This window comes from Scatophagus argus, chromosome 1 (assembly GCF_020382885.2).
Source record: "Scatophagus argus isolate fScaArg1 chromosome 1, fScaArg1.pri, whole genome shotgun sequence".
NCBI lineage: Eukaryota > Metazoa > Chordata > Actinopteri > Scatophagidae > Scatophagus > Scatophagus argus.
The window spans coordinates 14969423-14993970 of NC_058493.1; the positions used below are offsets into that span (position 1 = coordinate 14969423).

General features: G+C 38.4%; 3 protein-coding genes across 3 annotated transcripts in view; all 3 read right to left on the reverse strand.

The window, feature by feature from the left end:
* LOC124064477 overlaps positions 1 to 24548 on the reverse strand; it is a 956368-nt gene that overhangs the window by 803241 nt on the left and 128579 nt on the right. The window lies entirely within an intron of this gene.
* On the reverse strand, positions 3253 to 6472 carry mc1r (melanocortin 1 receptor). The gene has a single exon (XM_046385372.1). The coding sequence runs from the start codon at positions 5391 to 5393 to the stop codon at positions 4416 to 4418; it is 978 nt and encodes a 325-aa protein (XP_046241328.1). The 5' UTR covers positions 5394 to 6472; the 3' UTR covers positions 3253 to 4415.
* Positions 8477 to 24141, reverse strand: tcf25 (transcription factor 25 (basic helix-loop-helix)). The gene is made up of 18 exons (XM_046385273.1): positions 23802 to 24141; positions 21937 to 22083; positions 21735 to 21809; positions 21507 to 21631; positions 20376 to 20441; positions 20187 to 20269; positions 17731 to 17861; positions 17341 to 17440; positions 16201 to 16294; positions 16004 to 16096; positions 14520 to 14625; positions 14284 to 14443; positions 13968 to 14055; positions 13108 to 13266; positions 12931 to 13021; positions 12164 to 12243; positions 11936 to 12011; positions 8477 to 8886 (listed from the first exon to the last, which is right to left on the reverse strand). Exons 1-18 carry the CDS (start codon positions 24015 to 24017, stop codon positions 8719 to 8721), a joined length of 2058 nt encoding a protein of 685 aa, XP_046241229.1. The 5' UTR covers positions 24018 to 24141; the 3' UTR covers positions 8477 to 8718.

Below are 24548 nucleotides of genomic sequence, written 5' to 3' on the forward strand. Positions count from 1 at the left end.
CGCATATCAGCTAAACCTTCAGCAAATCATGTACGGCTTATGGAAAAGCCATAAAGTGTAAACACACACGATGACTGCTTTACATACAATGAAAAAAGACATTTCACTGTATGTATTGATATTCGTTCTGGTAGGCTGCACCACCATGGGTTAGATGTATATGGAACATTGTGTGCAGAGCCATGACTTGTGTGAACTACAACAACCAGCAGCCGCTTACATTCTCTAGCATCACCTACTTTTGGCATCTTTTTGTCAGTGTTCAGTATTTTATTTTTTGACTGGCTAGATGCTAGATTTTTTTTTCTTTTTGGGAGGAAATTTGTATCATTTGTATAAAAGTAAAACATATACTGTATATATACTGTATATTTACATTCTATTTGTATCCTTCCCTAAGGGTCAGAGCCTTGTTTTATAGTTTGAATATTTATAGCGTGAGTGTGTTTGTTGTTTGGACAGCAGAGATTTTTCTTTACAGTGAACAGAGCTGCTTTGTGCTGCTAACTGATGAAGGAAGTCATCACCCTAACCCTGACTGTAAACATGCTGCTCCCAGCACATAATACACTTTGGTCATCCTTCAGGCTAATCAGGGATAATTACGGTCAACTGGCATATCTATGTCATGTCTGTGTCAGTTTCCTCATTTAATATGCTATTTAGTTCACTGACAATGAAAAACATAAACATGTTTGTAAAGGATTTCATTTTGATGTTACTCCATGTATCATACAACAGCTGTCCTAAAAAAACAGTTCTAGAGGGCATTTGTATGATACTGTCACAAGTCTGGCATAACCTCCATATTGTCAGAGTGGTAGTACTGAGACTGCTACCATCATTTTCTTAAGACAAGCACGTAAGGAGGACAAAACATTTCTGTTTTTGGCTTTCACAGTGTAGGCCTAACAGGTAGCTGTCTCTCTCTACCTCTTCTAATCACCCATGGCATTATATTAGCCAACTAGTTTCTTGTCTATGCCCAGTATGGAGGACCAGCCCTGACTTACTAGGCTTTTTAAAGTTAAACATTTTATTTAAAACAAATAATAATGTAGAAATTCTAAAAAAAAAAAAAAATTATAAAATGTATTCATTAAATATTTATAGATTAATTTATCAATTTAGTCTAAATGTATTTGTAAATGTATTTTATCAATTTTATTCACTTACAATATCCAGGTCAGGTTTGGCCTTTCATAGGCCAAGCAAAATCAACACAACTCTCAAGTACATGGCCTGCATCTTTTACATTTTTAAATCAAATATTTATCACAAAACAGCTGTTTACAGTTATTCAAGGAAGTTAATATTAAGGCATTAACAATGGTTGCACTGTTTTTGTTATTATTATTTATTATATTATTATTCCCTTTAAAAACACCTGACTCGATTAAATATATGTACACTTATAATTAACAATTGAACAATAAACAATAATTAGATTAGCTGTATTAATTAGCATAATTGAAAAATAGTATCAAACCCATGTACGTGATTGGTAGAGCCCATTCTGCTCATTAGTCACCATAAACTGCCTCTTCACACATCCTCTGTGTGCCAATAAAAATGTCTTGTTTTAAAATCAACAGCAAATTATAATTATACACAAACATTCAATCCACATCCCTGGCTATGCCATCTCGATATTATTGATTTGGTCAGGGTGGTCAGATCACCATCTAAACACTTTCATTTTTGGGTTCATATTACAGTTGCCACAAAAATCAAATGATTAGGTAGAATGAGTAAAAATTAAAAAGAGATTATTAATAATTTTCAACATATATATATATGTTGAAGAAACATTTTTATGAGAACTTTCTTCTTTGCTCTCTGGCTTGTACTTTCTTAAAATGCTAAAACTAAAATATTAAATGTATTTAATTTTTCTGACATTGCCTCATATGGGTGAAAAAAAAAGATCCATTAATTATAGATTTTGATTTTTTTTTCAGATAAGTTTTTAATTTCTTTCTTGAGGACAGGATGAGGCTTTCTGTCTGTTCCAGATGGAAATCCCCTTCTTTTCAATGCTGTTTTTTACAGCACAGTAACTGATCTTGATCATGAGTTTAGTAACAGAGGATTTCAAAAACATCTCTGTTATATATCAATGGCCCTTCTGTCTGCTGAAAGCAAATGTTGTTTTGCCCTTTTTTTTTTCTATAAAGCAGAAAAATGTACATTCCTCTGCAGACACAGCACAAACTTCTAAAGGCCAAATGAGTTGAGACATTTACATCTGAAAACATCAACTGCACAGCTGTTACATTTACAGTACTGTACTCTCATCAGTTTATCACACACACACACACAAAGCCTTTGTGTGGCTATTTTATCTGACAATAACTAAAACACCCCTTTAAATAAGCGAATAAGTGAAGTGATAATGTGGTGATCACAAACTCTTGTTATGTTGGCCTCTTTATTTGAAGGAAATACATAACATGTAAAAAGTTGTAAAGATTGTATATACCACTTTAAAATAAATTGTACAACATAGTCCTGTTCTATCAGTTTCAAGCTAACATGGGATGCTGCTTTTTTTAATACCCACAGCATTTATATGTGTCAAACCAGGTTCACTTTGGGGATACAATAAAGCATTAAGAAGCACAGTCTCGTTAAATTTAATAGGGTTTATTTTCAACATTTATGTAACAGATAATAGACAATCCTACTGTACATTTACAATCCTCGGCAACAGCTCTGCAGAAAACACAAATAATTAAGTGCTGAAACTAAAATAGCCTACCATTTCACATACTACAAAACATAAAATGAAAATTAAGCTTTAATTCAAAATGAAAAAATAAATTCAGTGATAATAGTGGGAACCATGTAAACCAGCTGCAAACTTTGGGAAGCAGTGTACAACAATCTACATTAACACGCACATTTCACATTACATGGTAGCCATCATCTAACCATTAATGTTTATTATGGCCTGATTGTAAAAGAAAAATCTACACTTCAATAAAGATATATTACTGCATTTCAGTTTCTCTACAGAGGAAAAACTTAAGTCAGTTATAGAGTCTAAAATGCAGGTCCTGTTTGCAACAAATCCTTAGGATCAATTAAGAATACATTATATCATAGGATATATAAAATAAAATGTAAAACTACAGTTGTTTCTCAGTGAACATTTTGATTTTGTCAGTTAAAACTGTTGCTAAAGCTTAGGCTGTCTTTTGGAGCTTTTATGTGTGCAGGACTTTAGACTAGACAAAAAAAGCATTAAGAGGTGGAAAAAAAAAAGTCTTTATTTTCAAATGGACCATTAAGCCAAGGTCTCGCTCCTTGGAAGTACATAACTTAAATCAGGCGCCAACCCGTTTCCCGTTTCAGAAACCGTCCCCATTTGCACATTTCACGCAAACCACACAGAACTCCAAGAAAAGTAACTTCGTTATGCCCTCTTTCATAAACTCCCTCAAGCCCTTGGCAATTGGCATACCACAAACAAGGCCGCTCATGTGATTTAGCACATCCTCTTTTTTCTTCAGTCATCGAGACATTTATTTTGGGGGTTGTTAGACCTAATTTACACGCAACGCCAACAAACACACTGCAACGAACATGTTTTTTAGGTGTTTCCAGTGATTTTAAGGCCCTTCTTGCATCGCGCCTTAATAGTTTGCGCTGTCTTAACTTGACGAATTAACAAGAGGAAACGGTCGGCCTTAAAATGACTCAAGGAAGTTCCAGGTCCCAGACATTATTAAAATCACTCAACACTTTTTACAACATACTTTTCTCCAACACACAATATCTTAACGGCGCGTTTTGTCAAGCTTTGAGTTTAGTTGACTTTAAACAGGCCTAACAACTCCTTAAGAAAACGAGCCAACTTTTGACATAATACAAAGGCATTTGCTCAGGTTTTTTTTTCCAAAGCGAAATAAAATCTGTTTATTTACACGATTTCCTAAACGTAGCTTTTCAAGGCATTTAAAACAGATCACATTTCCACCAACAATAAGGCACTTTAAGAAACCCACACTTGACACGATTTGCAGAAGGAAAGGCTTTTTAAAGATTTCTACTTGGTTTAACAAAAATTAAACGTTTGTTAATTAGGCTACAGTGTGGTCCAGTAGCTGACTGACTCCTGTCTAAAAGAGTTACCAGTCTAATGAGCTCTCTGTTAGTTTAAGAGAGTCATTGCTGGGTTAAATGTCCAGTGTCCGTGTCCCGTACGCTGCACGCTGCAGCGTAACGCAGCAATAAATAAGAGTGAAACCATGTCTGAAAATAATCGTAAAATCCACAGTGAGTCTTGACTAGAGATACAAAGTTTTGTGAACAGCACTTTTACAGCATTTCAGCACAAATCAGCCACTGACAAAATGGCGATCCAGAAAGAACATTCTTGATAACCTTGACAAATGTCGGCCTACATGGTGTCACACGCCGAAGCACCAAGAGCACAGGACCAGCTCCTGCAGGGTTTTACGCAGCTCCTGGCTCCGGTAGGCGTAGATGAGCGGATCGATGAGCGAGTTACAGATGATGAGGATGAGGAAAAGGTTGAAGTTTCTGAAGAAACAGTTGCAGAAGGGGCTGGTGGGGCAGGTGAGGATGAGGATGAGGTGGAGGAAGAAGGGGCCCCAGCATAAAATGAAGACTCCGAGCAGGATGGTGAGGGTAATCGCTCCCTTCATGCTCGTGGATTGGCGCCTGCTTTTGTTGACAGCCATGATGCGTCGGGAGTGCACGTGCGCCAGGAGGAACATGTGCAGGTACAGCACGGCGTTAAACACCAGGGTTGTGCAGAAGAAGGTCACGAGGCACACGATGACGGCGTTGTCGGTGTGGTACACGATGAAGAGGATACTGGAGGTGATGCTGGCCAGCCACACCACCACGATGATGATGACGGCGCGCTGCGTGGTCATGATGCTGTGATAGCGCAGCGCGTAAAAGATTGTGATGTAGCGATCCGCGGCGATGGTGCACAGAAAGGAGAGCGAAGACACCACGGAGCTGCAGATCATCACGTCGATCACATTGTCCAGGTGGCGCAGCATGCCAGGGTGCGCGTCCATCAGGCCGTGGTCGTTGAGAAGCATGAAGATGGTCTCCACCACGTTGCTCACACTCACCAACAGATCGGACACGGCCAGGCAGCAGATGAAGTAGTACATGGGCGAGTGCAGATTGCGGTTCTTGATGATGGCCAGAATCACCAGGATGTTCTCCACCAGGCTGATGAGCCCCAGAGCCAGGAAGAGCTCCTGGGGGATGAGGATCTGCACGCAGCCCAAAGAGTTTCGCTCTCCGGTGGTGAGGTTGGTTTCGTTCTCCTCTATAAAGTCATTTAGCGGGCCGAGCTCCATGTGGAGGATGTAGGGGTTATGCAGCGACCTGTTGGTAATTTCCATGTCTGACGGACTTCTAGTTTGCAGGCTGACTTGTTGCGAAAAAGGAAAAACTTGGAGGGAAAAATCAAGCGAGCAGTTGTTTAGTTGTTGGACCCATCAGCGTATCCAGTCTAACGAGCAGTTATTAACACTACTAATTTCAGCCATTTAATAAGCACGTCTTGCCTGCCGGGGGAGCAATGAAGTCAACACAGCACAGCTGCCCGGAGACCTGGCGCGTTTGTCCGGGTGAAAAGCCGTCTTCCTTCCAACAGATGCAACCTGTCCAGCGCGGAGATCCATAAAACGTCCTCCTCCGTACCCGTCAGTTCCCAAATCTCCCCTATCAGTTCAGACTGCTCGAGCCCACACGATGAAACGAAATGTCTTTTCTGGAGCTGGAGACTGTGACTTGTTTGAACATTTGCGGATGCTGCGGACTCCTCCTCTCACGCCACCGTCAGCAGGGCTGCGGCCCCGTGTCAGCCATGTGGAGACAGGAGAGCACAGCTTTGATTCAGCGTTGGTATGTAATCTCTTACATCTTTGACACGTTTGTGAAAGTAAATGTTATTATCTCCGCGAAAGGGCTTTTGTTGTAACCATGATGGTAAATTCTCCCCCTTGAACACCACTTGACCTGTCAGCTCCCCCCTTGAACCTTTTTTTCTGTGAATGACGCCTAAAAAGCACCTTTTAAATCTTGTATGGGCATGTAGAATCGGTCCAATCCAATCTAAAAGTTAAACCACTGTTAAGGAATATCAAAGGAGATCTTTATATGTGATCAAATGAAAAATGGACTCACTTGTAATGAAATTTCAGATTTGGGTCTCTTCTGGACTTTCTGTTCTTTGTGACTATTGATTTGAACAGCTGAAACTGATCTGGCGTGAGGAAGAAACGTTTGAATCCAGTTTGAGCAGGATTTAGTGAGCATATGGTTTAACATGTTTGCTGTATATATCTATATCAACCTAGCTTTAAATAGATTTAATACAAAATGTGTTGGTACTGACATGGTCTTGCCTTGAAAACATCTTAAAAAACTGATCATTTCTATTTACTATAATTAGGAATTTAATTCCAGGTTGTAGCTCACTCACAGTCACACTCAAGATAAGCTCAGTGTGGTGACCTGGTATGACTGGACCGTGGTGCACATCTTGTGTTTTCCAGTGCACACATTCAGGCCTGAAATTACTGATCAGTCAGCCAACCAACAGACAATTAATCTATAAACATTTTCATATGCGATTAACTGTTAAACTTTTGCAGCCAGCAAAAATATCAGCCATTTTCTGATCTCAAATGTGAGGATTTGCTGCTCTGTTTTGTTTACAAAGGGCTTTTTCTCATCATGTTTATGACCAAATAATTAAGAAACTAATCTGCAGACTATAAAGAAAACACTAAAAAAAACCCAATCATTTTACTGATTTAATGTTATGGTATTTAATTATACAGTAATTACTAACCATCTGTACAGCAGTGGTGGCAATACTGGAGTCACACCAGACAGCCTCGGAGCCTAAGACACACACACAGCTCCTTATGAGGCACTAGTATGAAAGCCTTTCTATACTGCCAGTGGATCACATGAAAAGTTCCAACAGCCTCAACCATAGCTCCAGGTGAACTAGGAACAATGACATCATTTGACAATTAAGCACAGTCAGACTGTGTTATTATGCAGCTCAGTGGGTAACAGATTTAGTGTATGGACAGCTTCAGCACATATATAGAGGGTGATCTGTTCAGTGTCTCTACAGTGTATGTCTGAAAAATATATAAATATATAAATAAATATATGGTGCCCTTATTGTGATTGGAAAAGGAAAAAGAGACAGAAAGGATATTCATAAAGAGCTCCAACTGGAGGTCTTTTTGTGTGAGAGATTTGACAGGACGACAAATTGAGCACATCATGAGACGGATTTCTTCTTCACACATGAAAACCGTGTAAAGCAGTTGCAGACTGTACGGCAGACTCATCTTAGCATCTATTTGTGACAACACAAGAGTGAAACACTGGAAATGGTGAAATATAGGCCTAATGAATATTTTGTTGACATGTTGCCCATTACAGCCACAGATTTTAAGTGCAGTGAATCAACATCACTGAGTGAGGTCATGAGTATTGTGCTGACTGTGCAAAGGAAATACTAAAATCAATTTACTCAAAATATATAAAATATCTGCCATACTCATGCTCTGCATGTAACTTGATGGAAAACAGCAAACTACCAGCTCAAACTGAAATGTGACACTCAGTTCCAAACACAGCAGGAGTGAGGCAGCATGACAGAGTCGGAAAACAGAAGACATCCTGCAGGAATGATTTACACACAAAACACAGGCTTGAAGCAGAAGAAAATGTAATTAGATTTTTTTCCAATGAAAATGATGTATTTCTTTTTGGACTAGACCAAAGAACAGACTCCCACAGTTGTGAAAGTCTCAATTTAACATAAGCTGAAATTATCACGAGGCAGGTCTTAACAAATGAACAAATGCATCCACAACTCGTCACAAAAGAAACGAGATATCAGTCGCAACAGGATCTCACTAAGATTTGTTGGCGATTTTTTTCCCTATCTCAGTGTCTGAGTTTGCAGAAACATTTTCTTAAAATAGTTTGATGTAATTTGGGACATTTATATTTATTGATTTATTTATTCATTCATCCCTTGATGTTTAGGAGCTAATTGAAAGGTGTGACTAGCAGAATATCCTCAAAGAAACTTTTGGTGCAAATCCATGAGAGTAAAATTTTAGTTCTGTAACATTTTGTATCTAAAGTGCTACCAAGTCCAATTATGAAGTTGTGATACAGAGCGTCCACTCAAGATGAAAACAGTTTCAAATTTTTCTCTCATTTCATAAAGCAGTCCACTGTTCGTGAACATAAAAAACCTCAGAAACTAGAGGGCAAAGAACAAAGAATAGCGCCAATTATATGCAAGTGCTGCTCAACTGAAAATGACCGGAGATGCCGGAACTGCAAAAATGTTTATTATAAATAAACACTGCCAAGTATATGACAGTTTCCCTGAACCAATGTGACTGTTCTGACTCTGGAATAAAGGTCCCCATATTCACAATTATCTGGATCACCCAAGAGTAATTTTATTTAATCAATGCCACTGAAGCAGAGGAGTGGACAGGCTTGGAACACTACATCTTCCTTTCACTTTAATAAAAATATGATTCAGTTCTTCCACACAATCTCTTTTTAATTAAACAACATTAAATATTTGCATTTTTCATAATGGAATTAAGTTTCTTGTCATTTGATTCCTCTTGATTCTCGCACTTAAAATTCCACCTCTGTCTCCCTCCTCTCTCAGTCCCATTCCTCCTCATCTCTGTAGGGGTTGTCCTCTCTCGGCGGCTCTTGAAACCTGATGTTTGCCAGCATGTCCCTCATTGCCGCCATCAGACGATTCACTTCCTGGTTCAGCTCCTGACCTGCTTGAGCTACTTCCATACCATCCCCCAGGACCTCTTCACCCTTAACATGAAAACAAAAGTCAGCTAATTTACAGGTCTCTGGAATCACAGAAGTTTCTGTTAGTCTAGCATATCTAATCTGAGCATTCTCTTACATTTTAAAATATGATGAGTGTAAGAAAATACTAACATAGTTACCGCTAATTAACAAAAGACTGGTTAATTAGTAAGAGGTGAGAGTTTCATGATTGGGTATGAAAGAAACATCCTTAAAAGGCCCAGTTGTTCACAAGCAAAGATGGGGTGAGGTCTAAGGAAGACTAAGTTTAAAGACTTTACAGGATGGGTAATGCTCTCCCCATCATGACAACGTATTTGCATAAATGTAGCCAGCTAACTGGGGCCCACCACACTGAACCTGATTGGCTAAGTGTTTCCTGCCACAAACCGCCTATTTCTGTATCTTTAGTTCTTTACCACTTCAGTGGAGATGTAGGGGGCCTCAGTCGATCCAGTCAGGGGATAACCTAGGTGATGACCTACGTGGCCATGTGTCAGACACACTCAACTCCCTGCAAATCTCACTCCCAAAGTCAGCTAAGCAGCATGGGGACACATAGATGTATCATGATCACAAAAAAGTGCATTATGGACAGGCAGGACATGGACGGACAAGCCACAGACCACGGCGACACCTCACATATGTCCACTCACTCCACCAAACAGGGTCGCCAACACGATCACTCTATATGCAAGTAAGCTTATGTGAGACGTCTCAAGGAGACTAAATTGAATGCAACTGGACGTTTAGCCTGGTCTAGTTTTGATGAACATAAACTGATGAAGCCTCTTGGATGAAAAAACCCCCCCAAAAAACAAAAACCAAAAAACAAAGACATATAACCAAGTCCAGTTTCTATTCTATTCCGTCTCGAGACAGCTGTGACCTGAATAAATGAGAATATCCAGACTTGTGTGAGGCAACACTTATAAGTTAATTACTCATATGTAAATCTGTTGGTTTCAACAGTAAAGAAAACCACGAGACAGCGTAGCTTCCTTTGTCTTCACTGTAATTCCTTTATCCATGTCCTCTTTCTTCCTCTTCATAAGTAGATAACACGATCAGGATGTGTGGAACTGTCTCCATGGAAACGTGCCCTGGGCCACTTTCTTAACATTACGCATGTATAGTTGTCCCACATGATGTTCACTGCATGGTTGTACTTGATATATGCATCTTGTAGTGGCAGCAATTGCTTTGTGCTATACACAAACAGTGGAATAAAAGACCAACAATGGGATCAAAACAAATCGAGTTGTTTTTTTTATAAAGTCTCAGTATACATAGAAGGAGAAATATCCATAGGTCTGTGCACAGAATTCATGATCTCCTAGGTGCACGTTGTTTGGACATAAATTAGACTTGTTCTGTGCTTGATCTACTAAGGAAAGAACACTATTTTGTACTCTAAACATTCAGATAGCATCTGTCCCCATTTATCACAGGGGCCAAACCTGCCAAACATAACAATAATACACATCAGGGAGAAAGAGTGTTTGCATGTCCCACAAGTCCTAATACCTACAACAGCAAAGTTGCTCATTGTCTTCTGATTTTTTGAGCTACCTCCTCTATGATTAAGGTACATTTGGGTTTTAGGCAACTAAAACTGCTCACTTAATGCTAAGAGAAGAAAAGAACAACACTGATTCATTTTTCATTTTCTTATTCCCCCCAAGTCCCATGCTTGGTAAACTGCAATAGTATATATACAGTATATATAGTATAATACCCTTACTCCCTTGCATAAGAACAAATGGTGATGTTTCACATGACGCCAGAAGTACAAGGTATCTAATGAAAACAAGTGCTTGCAAGATACTTCTAGCACTGCCTGTAGTGATGTCTATGATCTATCGGTGAGAAGCTCTGAGAGCCAATATGTTGAAATCATTACATAAAAACACATGTAAAAGAAAAAAAAATAAGTAGAACTTTTTCTTGTCTACACTGTAAAAGGTAACATTAAGTGTTAACAGCAGGGAGGCCCACGAGCTTCAGCAGTAGCTGCACAGTGTGATGATTTATATCATCACATTTTTTTCAAATTCAGATATGAGAAAGCCAGCCACTTGGTGCAGGAATGAACTGTTGAAATGATTAAATGAAAGAGTGTACACAGAAAAACTAGAAAGATTTTGAATTTTTAAAATTAAGGTTGAAAATTATGGGCAAGGAAAATTGATGAATTGACTTTAAAATGGTCATATAAATGAATAAATACAAGCGTGGTACTTGACTATGAGGAAAGAGACTGCAAAACCAAGTCCGCAAACAACTTTACGCTTCGTGAATGCTGTTATTGTCTTGTTCTTCAGTGACACACTGGGAAGTAGTGGACAGAATTAACTGGAGCTTGGTCATATGCTTACTTTGATATTTTTCAGTTATCAGGCCCTTGGGGTAACCATGAGTCTTGGGAAATATTCCATCAGTCAAGGTTATGTGTTAAGATGGCTTGACAGATTTTTTTTTTAGATATTTCCCCCCGCCCTTGAGTTCACATAATTTAATGGGCGTGTCTGTGCATTATGTTAGTAAGTGTCAGATAGAAAACACTATCTTAAATACACTTTCTTTGTACTGCTTCAATGGTAAACTTCATGAAAAAGATGACTCTCAGGTGCATCAAAAAGATAATTTAAGGTTTTATCGGGAGCATGGAATCGTTACAGACAAATTAGCGTGATTGGAAAATAGGGCTCACAGCTGTCAATCACATGATTTCCCAACATCCACACCATGCGTTCTTTGTGTTCAAAAATTCTTTTCTATTGATTGATGCCTGTGCGGCATTTATTTTCAGGTAGAGTCTGCTCTTCAAGTTGACTTCCTAAAATTCACAAATTATAACTGAGATGTACAGCATTATAAAGAAAAATTAATATGAAACCAGTTTCAGGGAGCAATTGTCCTCTGATTAGTATTTAAAACAGTTTGATTTGGGGTTTTTTTTAATTCACTGAAGACAACAGTAATGTGCTTCAAATCATAATTCCAGAACTACTCCCTACATAACCTATCTTCTCTGAACCATGCAACTCACCTCAATGTTGAAGGTTGGCAGCACAGACCGGAAAAACAGCGAAAATGTACTCTCATTGGATGCACCAACATGCTGCCTATATGCAGACACAAACCCACAGAAATCTCATTGAGGAGTATAAGCAAATGCAAGATGTAAAGCATACTGGTTTGTAAACCACAATAGCTGCATCTTCTTTAAAGTCTACACTGAAATTTCATGTACACAGGCATATGGATCCTCCATTACCTCTCTGGTCGGGTATATGATATCACTGAGTCCAGCGGAGGCAGGGGGTCAAAGCCCATCACAGGCTGACTGGTCACCTCCTGTGGGTATCACACAAATGGTATCAATCACTTACTCTTGGATTCCTGAGTTCAGAGGTACACAAATACTCCAGAGGTGATCAGCATACTACTGATACTTCTAGCTAGACATGGAACTACATGGGGGCCAATTTTCACAGAGTTGCTATCCCAAGAAACATGTGTAAGAGCTATTGCACTTCTTCTTGATGTTCCTTTTGTTGTTTTTGTGTGATTATTGTGATGCAGAGACAGGACATCCCCACAAATAACCTACTGCTTGGCATTACATAGCCTACAGATATAAATGTCCAATATGGCAATATGGCTCCAATATGGCTGGTGAAATTTGTAATACCAGGTAGCGGTTTGGAAAAAAGCTTTTCCGGCAGTTAAAGCAGGTACTTTCCTATATGTGCTGTGAACAAGATAAATGAACTAACGTAAATGTTTGTTTTTTGGGGTTTTTTTTTTTAGAATTGAGGTTGCAGTGCTGCAGTCCCTCCGCAGGTGCGAGTCAGACCATTTCCAAGGCTAAACGAGTCTCAGACTAGTGCATAAACATTTAGAGAAGTTTATGCTAAATTTCTCTATGTTCAAATTTTTTTTTAATTTATTTTTTTTATTTCATTAATGATCCACCCCAGGTGGATTGAGGACATTGTGGATACAGTAAATTGCTGAAGTGTGGTTGCTGCAGTTTCTCACTAGAGGCAGGCTTGAGGTGGCTTCTTTGATCTCAGAGAGGAGGACGTGACGATGGATGTTTCTTGGTGCACTCCGGTACCTCTGCTTTCTCCTGAAACACAGTGATGAAAGAATGCATATGTATGGAGCATAATCGCACAGAAATGTGGGCAGCAGAGCAGCTCATTGAGATCTTACCTGTTTTGGCAGTCCTCCACGAGAGGGTCTTTGGCATCAACTCGACGCAGCACCTCTTTCACAGACTCTTCCAACCAAAGCATTACCGCTGCTTCCTTCCAGAGGCAACAAGTCCTTCCCACATACAATGCCGTCAGTTCAGCCAGGGCTGGGGGCTGCCTGGAGACAGAGGTGGAGAAAAACACAACAGCAATGTAAGTTGGATACAAAACAGAATAGGTGAAGAAAAGATTAATATCAATCACAAAATGCATCAGTTATAGTTGTTGACTACACAGTACCACATGGTACAACACCGATTCCAAAAAAGGTGGGATGCTGTGTAAAGCCAAACTAAAACAGAATGTGATCATTTTCTTTTTGACATTTATTCACCTGAAAGCAGCACAAGTATACTATATTAAAGGTTTTACTTCAACAACTTCATTGAATTTGGAAATATAAGCTTACTTTGAATTTCCTGCCAGCAACATATTTCAAACAAGTCAGGAGTGAGGCAACAAAAGACTGGGAAACTTATGAAATGCTCAAAAAAAAAACCTGTTTGGAACATCCCAGGGGTACACAGATTCATTGGTCGCAGGTGATTGCATCATGATTTGGTATGAAAAGGCTCAGCTGTTCTCAATCGAGGATGAGGCGAGGTTCTCTGTGCCCAGGAACACTTGTAAAACCGTGTCACTTGACAAAATTTGTTTTCAAATGACTTTGCTCTGCTTTAATTTGTTTAACACAGCGTCCCAGTTGTTTTGCTATTGGGGTCGAAAATGGTAAGATGCTATATTAATATAAGATAACTACTCTTCATGGCAGCAACTGCTGGATTTGCAACACTTGTCAGCAAAGGGAGCATACATTACCCTATTTGACTCTTGGGGCCAAAGAAGGCATTGGTGGTGACTGTAGCATCTGGCTGCACAGTACACAGATCCAGTAGAGGCATTAAAACTGCAGCAGACATATTAACAGCAATGTAAGTAGTTGAAAATACACATTAACAATTTTTGGGATTTGAAAGGCAAGTAATTCTTATTCTTGTCATGCTATAGACAATGGGAAGAAGTAACTGAGGGGCAAATATATTCATATATATATATATATATATATATATATATATATATATATATATATATATATATATTCATAGTGTTGGTGGTTCATTTCTGAGAGTCTAACCTCCAGGGAACATGATGAGAGCATTCTGCAGCATCTGGTCAGCTTTCTGTCTGTGTTTGTCACTTTCTTCAGGATCCATATCTTCCTGCTGACTGAGATGGAAATGGCAAAGTGCAGTGGAGAATGCAAAGTTTGGCAGCTGGGACAGATTCCTGTGCTCCTGAAACGCAAAAACAAGAATACCAGAAAAGGTCCCCAAGAGGTAACAAAAACTGCACATGCATGGCAAACTTTACCTCCCAGTCCTGATATAACTGGAGGAGAGACGTGTACTCTCTGGACCGCAGCATCAGGAAATCAATGAGGAGCAGCATGCAAAGCGGGTCAGAATCTGGGTCCAAACTGGTAAAAGAATGGCAGGCAAGAGCAAAAGCAAATAATTAGTGCAAGTAAATACATGTTTGTGTGAGATGAAATAAAAAAAAAAAGACATCACATAAGAGATCGTATGAAAAATTCCACTGCTGCTTTTTCTTGTTTCCTTCAAAACACACCACAATGCATTTAATACTATCTGAGCACTATGCTGATACCAAATATAGTCCATGTTTGAAAAAACAATATGGGAATACAAATATGATTGTTTCTTTTCTCTAAAACAGTGGACTGACAGTGTTAAATCATAAATGCGAGTTCAAAGAGGGCTTTCTTAAAATTATCAATCATGATGGCATTTTAAGCTAACAGTGATTGAATCACTGCTGGTTGGAGGAGGACAGCTGTCAGCTTTTATTCCCAAACTGTTGCTTTACAAAAGGACCAGATCATAGCTGTCATGAAGTCAGGAAGTCAGAGTTTGATGAAAATTCTAGATAAGCACTGACCATTATGTAGGCAGACTGTAAAGCTCAAGCTATGGCAGACTGATGGCACCGGGGCTTGGGAACAGCCCTCGTACTGTCTTACGTAAGTACTCGCTATAGCAGCATGACACGGAAGGTTTTCAGTTATGCAATGAGGTTTAAACATTTGCCTTGAATGTTTCTGGATTTTATTACCAATTTCTATTACTGTATCATCTCACATTAGCCTGTATTTTATTATGTCATTGCTTATCCCTGTTATCCCTGTTTATTAAACAGGGATAAGCATTAAATGTCTTTCAAAAACACGTAATCAGTGATAAAACAATGTTACGAAAATATTAGGAATTGGAAGGCCTTGTCTGAAACACATGTTCAATTGTTTCCCACCATATAAACAATTTGGATGGGTACATCATCACACTGCAGGGGATATAAGGTGATTTTATCTGTAATAGATAAAATTCTTTTTTGTTCAGCTTCCCAATGTTCCTGAACAGGATTACCACTGGCAGAATACAAAAGTGATATCTCAGTTAACATTCTTTGAAGAATATCTTCAAGTCTGATGACTGCTGTTGGTGGTTATTTTATTCAGGAAAATAAGAGTTCTTTTTGTTAAGCTATCAAACCATGTGATCATATGCAGTACTTTTCAATGTGATGTGAAATGAAGAACCATGTTTCAACTGCCTTCCGTCAATAGAAACAGAATGTGAGTCAGAGATAAGGGGAGCAGATGGGTTACTCATAAAGAGAACAGGGCCATAATGACTACAACTGACGTAAAAGCTATTTTATTGGTCGGCCTTTAAATGGAGAAGCAGATATCTTTCTGTATGTCCCTCTATACATTTACTGTTTCCCTTTAACTCTATAGCTTGCCTTTCCCTGTATTCGAGCTTTTCCCTTCATACCTCAGGATTAGTTTGCAGTACTCCAAAGCTGTTCGTGGACACCCCCTCTTCTCCAGGAACATCATGTGCTTATAAAGAGCCAGATAAAATGCCCTGCAAGTAGAGATTCCTGAATTACTGAATTACGATAATTTACGGTCCTACTGATGCCTCACAAAAAGCACTTGAGCAAAAAAGAGGAAAAAGATGCAACCAACCTGTTCTCTGGTCTCAGATAATCAAGTCTGCTGGTATCTGAGGTCAGGCTGAATAAAGGGTGAAAAGCGCACTCAAAGCTGTACAGGGCCCTCTCTGAAAATAAAAAGTATTTAATTCATTACATTTTCACTGAAACATCAGTAAAGCGGGTATGTCACAGTGTACAGAAAGCACTTGACAAAGCTAATGAAATGCTGCAGCTGTTGGGCTGTGGCAGTTATGCTCCTCTCACAGATAACCACCTCCGGGGCAGAGTTTTGAATCAAAAACACAGAACTGAAAACCACTCTTACTTCTCAGCGTTATTGTAAAGTTCAACTGATGACATGTTATTTAATTAGCCAGGGATCAAGAAAGTTCTCTTTGTTAAATTATCCCTCTGGTCTTCTACTTAAACTATTCCAGCTATCCAGTCAACGAGAGGGTTCGTAATAATAAACCTTGTTTTGTACTTTGCATGGAGCATGAACTTTGACTTAACAATGCACGTTGTGTTGATTTCAAATTTACAACAGCATACTGACACTTAGAACTAAAATAACCACAGTTATTCAGTGTAACGATCAGCTAAAATTTAGGACTCATCAGCGACTCCAGAGTCTTTTGCATCTTGTATTAACTCCAAAGCCATTCTGACAATGAAACACTGCTCTAGCAGTTCACTGGTGAAACCAACACACTACAATTGGATGTGCATGGTTATGATATTAAACAGTGATTTTGTACATGTCTGATATCTGGTACGATGACATGTGGTTCAATGAAAATATCAATATGATTGATATGCATTTAAAATGGGAATAACAAACCACGATGATTCTACTGTAACATAAAAAAACGCTTAAATCTGTGAGGGCAAAAAAAATATCTTTTTATGATCTTAATTAAAGAGATCCAAGATCTGTAACTTCTAGATTTAATATCTGAAGATAGCTTAAGGACATTGTAGGAAATCATTGTCATATACTTCATACACTGAATAGATTTAATTTGCCTATAAGGTACAATCGAACAGATTCTGGTAAAACGTAGTGGATCTCTGAGTTAATGATGATTTGGCACCTGGGTGATTGCTGGACCCGTAACCTTTTTACAGCCTTGCCTTTGCTTTACAATTGATGTAATCAATGAAACCTCACCAACGAGGTCCCTGGCCATCTCCTGATCCTCCTGTATGCGGCAGACATCAGAAAGCTGCAGCAAGGAATCAATGTGGTAGGGGTTAAGTTGTAGCAGGGCCTGGAGAGAGAGAGAGACAAAGGTCAAATTTACAGGTATAAACAGGTATTTATCTTATAATTTTAATTTTATCTTTTAACCACAGTGCTACTTGTTCATTTCATATATTCCAGTCTTACATGTCTTTGAAGAAGGATATTTATTTGTTGATTGTTTACAGTGTACGGCTGTTCAACAGGATATTTTCATGCCCACTTAAGATTTGAAAGTTTATGTGACCATTCTCGCCACACCAAATCAGTGAGATTGCCTGGTTTGAAATTATAGTATGTCATAATAAAACTACTTACCACAATGTTGTTGGGATCCATGGACTTCACAGCATCCAGGAACTTGAACTGTACTTGTTGGTATTCCCGACTGTGCTCAAAGGTGAAGTACTGAATGCCATCCTTTGACTGCAGTAAGGCCATTGAGATTCCTGTGGAAATGTTAAGCAGAGTTAAAGTCATAATGTGTAGAATATTTTGGTGGCTGTTTGTTAAGACAGTTCTAATGTGGCCACTCATCTGCAGCTCAACTGTGGGAGAGGGAATGAACAACAGTGTCTGAGTGATCTAAACAGTGAATGAAGAGAGAGCAGTGATTAGGGTGAACAAAGAAGTAAATCAGAGAAATAAAACATTATTTTCTGATTGTTTCACAACGGTTGAATTCTAAAGCACAAATAAACACAACAAAACCCCTGCACTGTTTAATGAAACAGTTAAAGTGCAGGAAATTGGTCACTACTTTATTATAGTGTCCAGACCTCGAGGGTAACACTCAGAAATGTCCCGATGCAGCAAAGAACTAAGACAATTAAAAAAAAAAAAAAAACAGTCGTAGGGCAGGGTCTCTGTAGAGACACCACCACAAAATTTCTTTTGCACAAGTTATTTCCGCATATCACACCTTTAAGAACAACACATAAAGAAAGACACAATGGTGTGACAACAAAGTGAAGATATATAGCATTGAAACTAATGGAACTGACTAAGCAAGAGACTGTAAAAAGTGAGGTGAGTTCATAACTGTGCAAAAACGGCTCATAAGCATAACAGATTCTAAGTACAAAGCTAACTGTTCCATTTGCAACCTGCATGTGACATTGCCTGATAAATAACCCATATTTCCATTAACATCAACTGAAGCAACTTCAATATAGTAAGTCTGTCTGTGATGCAGTTCAGGATTTCTTATAAAAAGAATACTATTGCTGGATTATTATAATCAAAAACAAAACATGATTTACTGAACATATTTCTGACCGTGATAATTCGTTTGCCATCTGCATGTTGTGCCTACACATTTATGTTCCGTTGAATACATAACGTTAAAACATTGTGAAGATGTTCTGAGTGGGGTCGCCAGTAATGTTGACAATAACTGTTAGGATGGATGGATGGATATCAGCGTGGGCCTGAACGTAATTATGAAGAAACAGTATGAGTGAGTTAGCTCATGTCTCAATGTGTACTTTGTGTACTGATAAGCATGTGTTTGTAACTTTAATAGTTACCTAAGGTGACATTTCTGGGACATGAACAACTAACAGGGAGATTATGCAACACTGGAGATCAGTCAATGGTGAATTTCAGTGTGAACACAATGAGGCAGTCTTTTTGATGGCATCAGTGTAACAAATGCATTATTCAGCCAATTTTATGCTGGATAGATTTAAAAATCTATATTGCTAATGGCGTAGCTCAAGACTCCCACCACTGATATTTTATTGCTTATGCATCAGACTTCAAGGTGCAGAACCATCTGAAATTGCTGAGGGCTGTTTGTGTGCTTGTCAGTTTGAATCACATATAATAAAAACCAGGACAAAATTTCGATCATTTTCTGCATAAGGGGCTAAACTCTAATATAATAACTTAATACTACTAAATATGCCCAATAGAGTCAGATAGAAAGTGGCCTGTAAAGAGATAGCAAGTAGAAATAGGAGAGAAACTGTCATAAATACACTCACTTAACAGGTGCATTTTGGTGTATGAATCTGAGATTACTGAGCCACCACGAAGCAGCCCACAGTTCATTACAGTACAGTACAGATTATTTTTAAACAAGATATCAAGTACGGTCAAAGTAATTAATACTGAATATATATTTTTAAACTGTACTATTCTACTATTTTGTGCTACAGTTCATCATATCAGCAAAGGACAGTCATTAAAACTGGCAAACAAATTCAGCCTGAAATGATACATTTAAAGGTCCAGTGTATGGGATTTCATGGCATTTTTCTATTAGTTATTTGATGCACATAAAAGTTTAAATATTCTCAGCTTGATGGGGCAAGGAATGGGAGTCGCACCGCTTTTTTAAAGTAACTCGGATTGCGCACACAGCCCTCCTCCACAGACAGGCCAAGCTGTTTTGCCAAATGTCATTTTTGAATCAAATGTACCTGTTCATATGAGTCTTATTGTGATCAGGGCCTTAATTCTTCAATTTGTCAGAAAAAATTACATTATACACATTGGGAAATACATGTTTTCACTTGACAGGAAAAATATGACAAACTGTAAGCTGAAATGTAACTAGTAACTAATACTGACATACTGGAGTGGAGTAGAAGGTCAAATATTTGCATCACAGATGTAATGGAGTAGAATTATAAAGTTACATAAAATGGAAATACTCGAGTGGACAAGAATTTGTATTTACAGTAGTACTGTACCTGAGTAAATATTAATAGTTACTTTGCATCACTGAGTACCAGCTATAATCAAGATGGCTATGAGCAAAAGCCTACCTGGGCGGCTAAAGCGAGGCCAGCTGTCCTTAAGACAGGTCATCCAGGTGCTACGGTGAAACTGTCTGTTTCTCTGACGAGATCTGTGAGAGGAAAACAAAACAATAAAGGAGCAAAATACTGTATACATAGAAAGGACATGGGCCACTTAAATCCAACCAATGCCAAACATTTTCCTTTGCTTTTTACCTTTGATCCCCTTGAACAGCTCGAGCCCCAAAATATCTTTTCAGCTCTGTTTCTGGGTTGAGATTCCTAATGAATGGACACAGAAATAACATTTAACTACATGACAATGTGGGCCAGCTGAGAAAATACATTCAGTGGGAAAAGGAGGGCATGTTTGTTAGTTTATGTTAGTTAGTTTATGTAGTTAGTTTATGTAAAACTAATCTAGAAAAAGGAAAAAAAAAAAAAAAAAATCAGGGAGCAACACTAACTAGTTAGTATTGTATACACACATACACAGAGTCAGCCAAAATAATGTAATCAGGTAAAAAGGCTAATGCCATCTGTTGGGAAAACAGCATCGTATAATTATAATACATATATATATATATATATGTATATATAAAATTATAATTAAGTTTCATACTAGTGGGACACCCAGACCAAACCTAATAGTTTGTGAAAGAAGCAAAACAAAATCTGAATGAAGTTTTGTCTGACTGTGGTTTGCAAAGTTAACTTTTGCATGGGGACGCAGAATTGGCACATTGAAGTTAGTCAATTTTTCTCATCAACAAGTGAGCAAACTGTTTGCTCTAAATTAGTGTTGTTAAATCTCTGAAAACAGCATTCCACATGCAATCACATGCTTTGCCTTTGACAGTAAATTGAAATGGGATGGTCTGACATCACTGTGGTGTGGTCAGACGTGCAATAAATTTCAACAAGTTTTAACCAATGTTTATTCTCTGTAGTGCAACCCCTAAGACAGCCAGCCTCCAAATAATTTGCTTTTTTTGTGTGAGCCAAGCACCACCACATGGTGACAATAAGAAATCACAGAAATACATATTTATGTCCATAGAAAGTGAGGTCACTCAGTCAGTCAGTCATGCCATTTGTGCACTGGTCAAGAGCTATCAATATTACTAGTTCGGTAAAAATATTAATCTATAATTACGTTTATTTTTAACCATATAACAGTTAATAATTGATAATACACTACACTAGAAATCAGAGTGTTGTGTGTATGCAAATTTACAGATTAATACTATTGTCAGCATCGAAGTCAGGTCTGGAAGGAGAAGAAAATAACAACCACAACAACAAAGGTCTCTGACAGAGATACATGGGAGAAGTTGGACTCCTCACCTGTGCTCCACATGTAGCACAGATCTTCTGTCAGAGCCTCCACAATCCTCATTTTGCAAACTCAGTCCATTGGACCTCTCCAGGTTCTCCAGTAATAAATCAATGTTATCATCCGGTGCAGCCTCCTGCAGGTCATATAAAAAAACCAAGTGGATTAAAGAGGGAGGTTGCAAGACATCATTATTGTCAGTAAATTAACAAAATTGTTAATAAAGAAGTTACACTTACCTGTCCATCTTCTGACATCACTTTTGTCTTCTTCTTTTTTTTCTTCTTCTTTTTAACTCTGTCTCCATCCAAACCCTGTTTAAGAGAGGAGGGTGACAATTTAACATACGTAATTACAGTATGTATATTTAGATCAGCAGAATACTTCGGTCAACACAGAGGATAAGAGAAAGACATCCTCCTCATGCTGCTTTACATTTACCTTTGTAGACACTTTCTCTTGCTTGTGATCTGGTTCCTCACTGTCGCGGTCATCTTTCTTTTGCACGTCACTCGTTTTTTTTCCATCCGGCTCCTCTGCGTCTTCATCAGGTGAGACTTTCTCTGCCTCGTTGTCTGCATCACCTATCTAGGAAAAGAGAGATATTGGCAAGAGGTGCGTTAGGTAAATCATGTCACGGTTAAAATAATTCAATGGTCACCTCTACTCATGTACAGGATTTGTGTGTTCAACATGATAAGTGAAAGGAATAATCAACAGCGCTGATTGATAAAGCACATTTTCATCATCACCGCAATATGAACATGTGCAATAAACACATCTTAAAGACTGCCTGAAAAACTATGAATAAGAAAAATAATTTCATTTACACACAGCATTCATTCACACATCATGCCAACACTTGACCGGATGGAGCCCTGGATACCCGTCAGCTACCCTCTGATAAACTGGTGTCTATTTGGTCATGATTGCAGGTTAGCTTGCATGGTGGTTGAGGAAAGAGAGAAGAACTAATATTAGCACTTTCATTCTGTTAAGTTATCGCAAGTATCATCATCATAATACTGAGTAATGTTACAGCTCATTGGAGACTTTCCTGATATTGTGCTTGCCTAATATACAAACTCAGTGTTGTGAACCAACAACACCACTCTGAGGTCCAGGTTGTGGATGGTTTCCGGTGTGAATAAATGGTAAATGACAAATTTGAACTGAATTAATATTACTTTTTATCTGGTAGGTGTAAACAGCTGGCAGGAAAAAATTGGGTGTGGTGGAGTGATTGATCAATGCTCCCCCCTTCCCTCTATTAGTTGGCTGATGTGCCCTTGAGCAAGGCACCTAACCCCCCCCCAACTGCTCCTCAGGCACCTGACATGGCTGTCCACTGCTCCTGTGTTTCATTGCATGTTGCATGTGTGTGTGTGTTTCAATCAATGATGGGTTAAATACAGAGAAAGAATTTCGATGTATGTAAAAGAAAATATACTGAAAAAATAAAGTTTGAAGTTTTATGATAGTTACAGTGCACTAGATATAAATACACAACAGAAAAATGTATTTTACATGTATTCATATGTATTTAGGATTTTGAGAAGTTATTCTAAGTTTTCTTCAAGTCAAAATGTTGATCCAGTGTAGAACGTCTTGATATAACAATGACACAATGTCTTTATGGTCTTGATTTACAGGGAAATTTTGCTGCATAAGACAAAGCCAATGTCATTTCTTGGCTGTTCAAATAAACTGACTAAGATACTTTTTTTTTTTTTTACATGATATTTTGTCATTTTATCACAATAAGTAATTCTATACACTTAAAGTTGAAGTATTACGGCATTCTTAATATCATCTTCACCAAAGATAAGGCCTGTACAAATCAGCTTAACCTCATAAATCGTAACACTGACATCCAAAGTTTGAACAATAATGAATGGGTTACTGTCTTTACCTAAAAACCTGTAGCTCGAGAGGTAAGTTGTATCGCGCAGTATTCATGTACAGGTCTCCATTTTGTGTCAGATTACAATGGCTAACGTTTGTCAAAAGCATATTGTACAGTCCACTGGAGCTTTCCTTGTCCGTCCTATCACAGGGTTGGTGATGGAACATTAGACTACTTTCCACTGATTTTCTATGTGACAAACACATTGTTAGCTAACCTTAATCTTCAATGTGATGTGTCTAAGTATAATTAACTAAAGTGAGAAATGAGCTAACGGCTAAAGTTAGCCTGTGTTAGCAAGGTTTATCAACAGGGAGGTCGCTTTGACAGTACAATCAAACACATATTAACGTTAGGTGAAAACTAAGATGCAAGCTGCGGAATTACACTGTCACCTTACCAATTCATAAATGTTGCTGAAATTTTTCTGAGCCTTGTTTTTCTTTCCGCTACTGGCCTTCCTGTTGGACAGGGGAGAAACATTAGCAGTGTCCAGTTGCTCCTCTTCAGCAGCAACCATCTCCTCTGGGCTGTCACCCAAAGTTAAATCCCCGAGGTCCAAGGCCTCCTGACCCCGCTGTTTCCCTCTGAGCCTTCGCAGAGCCCGGCTAGACATTGTCCACTGCTGGTGGGACACATATACCACAATATTCGCAATTAAGACAGTTCTTAGATATCTGAGAGACACAACAAACCAGTGCAATGAGGTTCAATTCTATTGGTTTCGTTTTCTTCTTCTTTTAAAAGTCTTAACACTTATGTGTGTAACTGCCCCCCGTAGGACAGATGAAGAATTGCATCAATAACTGCAATAACTATTTAATTCATAACAATTCATTTTATGGAGGGTATTTTAATTTTACCGTCACCACTGACATTGATAAACATCGCAATAAATGTTAGCCGGGCGTCTGCTTTTGAATTATTTTCTAAATATTAATTCAGTTCTTGCATGTCAACTACAGTTACCTTTGGTGTTTGTCAGTGGTCAAACAAAATACAAAACAAATGAAGAAAAAGAGGTCATCCTCTCGATCACTTAGATTTAACAAACTCTTAAACAGGTCTCATTTGGATAGAGGGTGATATTGTCCCTGTCTCTGCCTTGTTAATTTAACCATATGCATCTGACTTCATGATCTGCAGA

Excerpts from the sequence above, each read along its gene's own strand:
- mc1r (XM_046385372.1), bottom strand. The coding sequence starts at position 5,393 with ATGGAAATTACCAACAGGTCGCTGCATAACCCCTACATCCTCCACATG.
- tcf25 (XM_046385273.1), bottom strand. The coding sequence starts at position 24,017 with ATGTCTAGCCGGGCTCTGCGAAGGCTCAGAGGGAAACAGCGGGGTCAG. Across the intron at positions 21,810-21,936 it reads AAGAGAAAGTGTCTACAAAG|GGTTTGGATGGAGACAGAGT; the intron begins GTAAATGTAAAG and ends TCTCTTAAACAG. Across the intron at positions 16,295-17,340 it reads GATGGCCAGGGACCTCGTTG|AGAGGGCCCTGTACAGCTTT; the intron begins GTGAGGTTTCAT and ends TTTTATTTTCAG.